At 43.8% G+C, this 7,679-nt stretch overlaps 1 protein-coding gene across 1 annotated transcript in view; it reads left to right on the top strand.

Annotated features, from left to right (window-relative positions):
* LOC110296291 (torsin-1A-interacting protein 2) overlaps nucleotides 1–4,057 on the top strand; it is a 6,788-nt gene extending 2,731 nt beyond the window's left edge. Inside the window, exons 2-4 of the mRNA XM_021164924.2 lie at nucleotides 3–266; nucleotides 1,595–1,696; nucleotides 2,698–4,057. Coding sequence (XP_021020583.2) covers nucleotides 3–266; nucleotides 1,595–1,696; nucleotides 2,698–3,455 — 1,124 coding nt within the window. The 3' untranslated portion in view covers nucleotides 3,456–4,057. The remainder of the gene's footprint in view (nucleotides 1–2; nucleotides 267–1,594; nucleotides 1,697–2,697) is intronic.
* The last annotated feature ends 3,622 nt before the right edge of the window (nucleotides 4,058–7,679 follow it).

Below are 7,679 nucleotides of genomic sequence, written 5' to 3' on the forward strand. Positions count from 1 at the left end.
GCCCCCAGAGGGGGCAGGTGACAGGGGTGAAGCTGATGCACACCTGGAGAGCAGCTCTGCAGCGCCCCCAGAGGGGGCAGGTGACAGGGGTAAAGCTGATGAACACCTGGAGAGCAGCTCTGCAGCGCCCCCAGAGGGAGCAGGTGACAGGGGTGAAGCTGGTCAGGAACTGCTTGCTGTAGACTCTACCGATGGCCAGAGTCTGGGCCATTCCAACGCAGGCCCAGGGAGCCAGGATTCACTGAGGAGACGACTGCCTGTGCCTGGTGAGGGAACCTTCTGGACTGCTGTTACCCTGCTTGTGATGCCCCAAGAGTGTGGTGGAAGTCATTCACAGCAATGGGATGCTGGACAGGTCCCCAGTCCCCTAGACTAGCTCAGTCACCGTATTAACTCGCTACCTACACATTTAAATGTTCTTTCAGTGTATGTGTGTGTTGCCAGAGTGTACTTATGGAGGTCAAAGGACAACTTGCATGAATCATTTCAGCTCATCTAACATGTGTCTCCTGGAAGCTGAGCTCAGGTCATTAGCGCTGTAGCGTCACTGTCACCCACCTAGCCATCATGAGGGCCCACAAATTGCATTTTTTAAAAAAATGTATTTTATGTGTTTAGGTGTTTTCCCTACAAGTATGTCTGTGTACCATGTGTGTGCCTGTACTCAAGACAGTCAGAAGAGGATGTCAGATCTCCTCAAACTGACCTGCAGATGGTTGTAAGTCACCATGTGGATGCTGCGAGACAAGCAACAAGGCTCTTAAACACTAGTCCATTTCTCCAGCCCCACAAATTATTGTTTTTATTTATTGTTTATACTCTTGCAATATGACAAAAAAGGGACAAAGCTTATGAAAAGTTGTATCTTATTTCTTATGAATTATGACTTCAAACTTTGAATGTTTTGTCTTTTGGAAAGCAAAATCTTATCTAAATCAGTAGGTGGGTGTGTATAAATCAGTGAGAGCATATACACACATAGTTTTTGTTGTTGCTCTTGTTTTGAAATAATATCTTACTCTGTAGCCTAAGCTGGCCTCACACTCACAGTGATCCTCCTGCCTCAGCCTCTGAAGAGCTCTGTCTGAAATGCCTGTCTTCTAGTGCCAAGGCATAGTATCCAAGCATTGACTGAGTTGATAATTTACGTCCCACTGCAAATCCCTGATACCTAATGTGTCCTGTGTGTTTCCATCACAATAGTCTATATAGGAAGCACTTAGCTCGCTTCTTTCAGTGCATTCTCTGGCATCATATCCATAGCAACAACTTTATGAGTAGCTTTTGAATGATAAAGTGGATGGATGAATGAATAACGAATGTGACTGGATGGACCATTGTCTACTATCACAATTCCACCATTGTAGAGGTTCATCATAAAAATATAAAATAAAAAATAAAACCATGTTCCAAATGGAGTGTTTGTGTGGGAAAGAACCTGATACGGTGAGATGAGCTAACCAACGATTTTGGTTTGCATAAAGGGAAAATTTGCAAAAGTGTAGGCATCCTGTCTGTCCTGTAACCAGGTAAGAGGTAAACAATACTGCCCACGCTTACAGTGTACTGTCTCTGATGTTCCTTCTAACTCTAGAGGCTGGAAGTCATGAAGAGGAGACAGAGTTGGTGGAGGAAAAGCAAGAGGTTGCACAGGATACGTTGGGAAAGACTGATAAAAAGAGTCTCTGGACCTATGGTGAGAACAAACCTGGTTTGTTACAGTTGGTTTACATCATTTGTAGATCCTTAAAGAAAATGCACAGAAAGCAATGTTGTTTAAGCAAATTTAATTATATATATAATTAAATATTATATAATATTAATATATAATGTAATATTAACTAAATATATATATAAATAAAAATCCTCATGGTCAGAAATGTACTGCTTCTCCCTCACCCCGACCCCAGTGGGGGCCTAAGGGCCTGGTGCATACTCAGTAAGTGCCATACCACTGAGCTACCATGCTAGCAGTAGAAAAACACTGCACAGAAGATAAGAAATGAAGCTACCTTTTGTTTTGTTTTGTTTTGCTTTTTTGAGGCAGGGCTGTGGTCTGTAGGCCTTACTGACCTGGGATTCACTGTGCAGCCCAGGCTAACCTCAGACACGTGGCAGGATTCCCGCCTCAGCCTTCAGAAACTGCCTTTTCAGTCAGAGGCTGCTAACCTCTCAGATTGCGTGTTTAAGTTGTTTGTTCCTTTTCCCCTTTGAGAACGAATCTCACTATGTAAGGCGGCATCATGGCCCTCCCACGTGCTGAGATTTATAGGATCTATCACCTCGTCTTGGTCATTTTTAAGTTTTAAGTACAGAGTGGTCTGTTCTAGCTACTGTATACTTGGAGAATGTGGGAGAAAGTTCACATGACTCACTATCAAATGGATCATTGACTATGACAAAGTATATAAATAACTTTGACACAGATATTATATCCCCAGATAGCTTCAAGAGATTAAAGAAGGTATTTCTGTTAGACTTTTTGTTTTATTTCTTGCTGTATAGACCAGACTGACCTCAAATTCATGACAATCTTCCTGCCTCAGCTTCTATTAGAGGTGTGAAAATATAGAAGAGTCAGATAAAGGAACTGGGCATTGCCAGTAACACTGGATAGGAAACTGTTTCATTTCCACTTTCCACAAGCATTATTTCTGACTCACGCGCCTCATTTTCTGTTATTTTCTCATCTGACAGGTTCCGTGTTTCTCGGCTGCCTGATTGTGGCTGTTGTGCTAAGCTCCGTCAACAGCTACTATTCTTCCCCAGCCCAGCAGGTGCCCCAGAACCCAGCTTTGGAGGCCTTCCTGGCTCAGTTTGGCCAACTGAAGGAGAAATTCCCAGGTCAGAGTTCCTTCCTGTGGCTGCGAGGGCGTAAGTTTCTCCAGAAGCACCTCAATGCCTCGAGTCCCCGTGAGCCGGCCACCGTCATCTTCACAGCTGCTCGAGAGGGCAAGGAGACCCTCAAGTGCCTGAGCTACCACGTCGCCAACGCCTACACCTCTTCCCAGAAGGTGACTGCCGTCTCCATAGACGGAGCCGAAAGGGCCCTGCAGGACAGTGACACAGTCAAGCTGCTGGTCGACTTGGAGCTTAGCAATGGGTTTGAGAATGGCCATAAGGCTGCTGTGGTCCACCACTTCGAATCCCTTCCTGCGGGCTCCACCCTGATCTTCTACAAGTACTGTGACCATGAGAACGCCGCCTTTAAAGATGTGGCCCTTGTCCTGACCGTCCTGCTGGAGGAGGAAACGTTAGAAGCAAGTGTAAGCCCCAGGGAAATAGAAGAAAAGGTGAGGGATTTACTCTGGGCTAAGTTCACCAACTCTGAGAGCCCCACCTCCTACAGCCACATGGACTCAGACAAACTGAGTGGGCTCTGGAGCCGCATCTCCCACCTGGTGCTGCCCGTCCAGCCTGTCAGAAACATAGAAGAGCGAGGCTGCCTTTTGTGAAGCCAGTCACAGAGGTGACATGGAAGGGCCATGTCTCAGGGCTCTGTCCTGCTAGGAGGTGACTGGCATGTGAGAGGAAACAGCTGGGAGGCCGTCACTGTGTTAGAAAAGAAGCTTTTTTTCTTTGACTTTTTAAAAACCTTTCTAGTCTGAACTTTGATAAAACTAACAATTGGCCTGATGTTTTTCTTTGTTTTTTTTTTTTTTTTTTTTTTTTTTTTAATTTTTTTTTTACATAATTTCCTCAATTACATTTCCAATACTATCCCAAAAGTCCCCCATAGCGCCCCCCACTTCCTTTCTTTGTTTTTTAAGGCCAATCGGGGTTAAAATACAACATGATGTATTGTTTAAGTGTCCAGCACATCAGTAGAATAGAATCGTTGCACAGGAAGATCTGATTCTCCAGGGATCTGCAGCCCCACTGCTGCCTGCAAGGACTCTCACCAGCCTCTAGGGCAGTGCTTGGACCTGGACGAGGTGTCATGTGAATGATTTTAGAGAACTCTTCTACTACATATTAAGTGCTTTTTCATATTCACTTTTTTTGTTTTTTTTTTTTTTTCTGAGGCAGGGTTTCTTTTGTGTAGCCCTGGCTGTCCTGGAACTCACTCTGTAGACCAGGCTGGCCTCCAACTCAGAAATCTGCCTGCCTCCGCCTCCTAAGTGCTGGGATTAAAGGCGTGCAGCACCACTGCCTGGCCTTAATATTCACATTAATAATACACTTGTGGGTTGGTTGTGTCTTACACAGATTTGCACTTTGAGTAGGTGAAAACAGAAAACTCGAATTCAACCCTCCAAACCTACCTACCTAAGAACCTGGTGTGTGTATGCTTTTATTCCGTTAGTGAGCTGAGGTCAGAACAGCTGTGCTCAAAAAAGTCTTCCCAAGCATTAGAATCAATGAAGAAATTATTAGTAATCACCAGAAATGAAAACATCCCACTTGGCCATGCCACTTGTCTGTGCCTACCCAGCAGCCCCTCCTTCCTGTGAGAACATGCCTGCTCTTGGCTGCTGGGTTTTGGGGTTCTCTGTTAGGATTTCAGTGGAGCTGAGTTTCACAGCGAAGTTTGAAAGCCATTGATGAAGTGAAAGCGCATTCTTATAGTAGGAAGGATAGGAAGACATGAAAGGGTTAAAGCTGAGGAGTAGCAGGAAGCTCTGTTGTCCAGGGCGACAGAGACCTGCAGATGAGCTGCTGCTGGATGGTGTAGGGCAGGGCCGTGAGCTTTTGTCCCTTTCTGTGGATCTTCCCTGTCCTCCCCTGCTGGAATCTCACTGTTGTCTGTGATAAGAATCTGAGTGTTCTTTCAGAAAAGACTTGAGGTCCTCAGCTAGTTAGAAATGCTGTCAGGGAAGGAATTCGATAAACACAGGGAGATGGTCTCCTGTAGGGAACAGAAAGAGGAATCATGGCCAATATCCGTTGTTAAGCTACATCCCATGATTTTAGACTGGGGCCAATAGCTGTTGATCAGTACGTGAACTTTGAAAGTAAAACTCTAGTAAAATGATCTTGACCCACAAAAGGTCTGTTCCTTTCATGGATGGGAAAAGCCCTTGGAATTTTGCACTCAATTTTGGGTCATCTGCTGCTAAGAGATCATGTATACACTTAAGACATTAAGCAACCTGAGTCTGGAGGGATTTTAGGAAACACTAAGAAGATGTCTATTGGTAGTTAAAAGGATCACAGAGACACGGGTGAGAGGTGATCTGAAAATATTTGCCACAAAATGGCTTTGGCCACAACCTTTGGTGTTAAGTAAGTTAAGTATGGGGGCACACATGAAACAGTATGTATTTGGGATTTTGAAGGAATCCTGATATAGATTTCAGAAAAGACCCTACACAAAGTTTAAGCATAGTGAATGGAATTTTTCTGTCAACCCATTGTAAAACACAGGGATTGAAGAAAAATCCATTTGCCATATTTGAATTTTTTTCTTCTGTATTTCTAGACTTATTTGTTTTGAATGCTAGTGGCTTGTCACATAGCCATGTCTGGCCTGGTGTTAACTCTGTAGCTGTAGTGTAGGCTGACTTTGAACTTACAGTAATTTCTCCTACCTCCGTGTGCTGAGTGCTGAGGCTACAGGTGTGTGCCATCATATCCAACTTTCATGTAAGCTCTTAGCCACTAGCATTACATCACGTAAAACCACGTCAAATCGCGTCAAAAGGTGCCTTGCAGACTGTCATGTTGGCCTTTGACCCATGCTACCTCAGACTCTAGAGGAATGTCTACAGTATTTGTACACAGTCTATGTCAGTGGCTCAGATCACAAGTGGAAAGCAATCGTTTCCTCATTAAAACTATGTAAAACGACAGCCTTACATAGTTTGCTGTCAACACAAATTTAGGATATAATACATTCTAGAAATTTATTATTTTTCAATTTTTTTTTTTTTTACTACTTGTTAAAATACACTTTTCCTTCTGTCATAAGTGCAATCAACTGAGTGAGACTTGTCAGTTTTCTTTTCTATCCTCTGTTTCAAAACCCAGGGCCTTAACATTCAAGGAAAGTACCCTACCACTAACCTGTATTCCCAGACCTCTTAAAAGTCATTTTGAAAAGAAGCAGTATGTTAGTTTGGGGTCAGAACAAGTGATTTTCTGGTTTTGATACCGAGTCTCTACACAGTCCAAAGTAATGATTCTCAAGCCTCAGACTCTTACAGGATGGGATTACGGTAGTGTGCCACCACACCAGTCTATTACCTGGTGTACTGTCTTCTAGACCATTGCTTTTCGTATTCAGTTTTTCAGCCTTTTATGTGTGTTGTAATTCTTTGTGATAATGTGTGTTGTAATTCTTTGTGATAATTTGCCTGTGTGTGTATGTTTTTTATTGGTGGTGGGGGTTTTTTTGTTTGTTTGTTTGTTTGTTAAATAGGAATCCCTTCTTGAGTAATACCAAGTCTTAGAAGCAAGCAGGGGAAATAGAAACTGTCTTTAGACTTGGGTCTTTCTTTCCCCTTCAGGTAAAATTTAGGGTTCTTCTGGGTACCACACAGAGATTATCAGAAAAGCTCTAGAGAGTTCTTAACACTGAACTAATTTTAATAACTTTTACCTAGAAGTCCGCAGGCTTAGGAGGAGTAGTGAGGCTCAGTGCCCTTCCCATTGGCTTATGTCCCCGTCCTCCCCCCCACCCCCATTAGTGCGGCTGATGGTACAGCTTTGTCTCACAGCCTTTGGCCCACAGTCTTGTTAAAGACAGGAGCACTGTGAGCATGGATGTTGGCTATGACAGACAGATGCAGCCTGTGAACACAAGAGTAGTGCAGCAAAAATGATTTTCACCAACACTCTTAGTTTCTCTAACAAAGATTTCTTAACCCCATAGAGTTTTGCCTTTATATATTTACAAATTTAATGGCTTGTCAAACTTATCAAGTCACCATAACTGCTTTTTGCATTTATTTCCATAGTGATGATGTTGAATGTGCCTTATTCAAATCAATTGTCTGATTACTATACAATAAATCTCTTCAATTTTTCCTGACTGATTTTTTACTAAAATGTCCAAAATAAAGAATTTATGGAAATGGGTGTGCGGTTGTTAGTGGTGGAAAGAGTCAAAAGAATTCTGAAACATCGGTGGTGTTGGCCGCTGTCAGGGATGGGGGCCATGCAGGCGGTGTGCTGGACTCCTCTGCCACCCTTGGCAGGGTCTGTGGAGCATTTACCTGCACCTGGCTCTCTCTTGACTAGGGGAAGAGTGAGCACAGCCTTGGGAGTGGTCCAAACATGAGGCTCGCTGACTGGGGTGTATTAAGTGTGGGTGGGTGTCCAGCATCTTGTATGTTGGAAAGTAGGAAGGTGGTTTGTATTTAAAACTCAAATTTAGAGGCTCAAGAGATGGTTTAATAAAGTGCTTGCTGCACAAACCTGAGGACCAGAAACTGGATTCCTGCATCCGCATAACAAGTTGGGCTTCCTGCAAATGACTGAATCTTTACACCCAGGGATCACACACACACACACACACACACACACACACACACCAATTTCAGAGCTGGGGTAATATAGCTCAGTTGGTAAATGCCTGCCTTGGAAGAACAGGCACCTGAGTTCCATCTTGACAACACCCGTTTTTGTTTTGTTTTAAAAAGCTGGGTGTAGCCGGGCGTGGTGGCGCACGCCTTTAATCCCAGCACTCGGGAGGCAGAGGCAGGCGGATTTCTGAGTTCGAGGCCAGCCTGGTCTAC

Source organism: Mus caroli, chromosome 1, assembly GCF_900094665.2.
Source record: "Mus caroli chromosome 1, CAROLI_EIJ_v1.1, whole genome shotgun sequence".
NCBI lineage: Eukaryota > Metazoa > Chordata > Mammalia > Rodentia > Muridae > Mus > Mus caroli.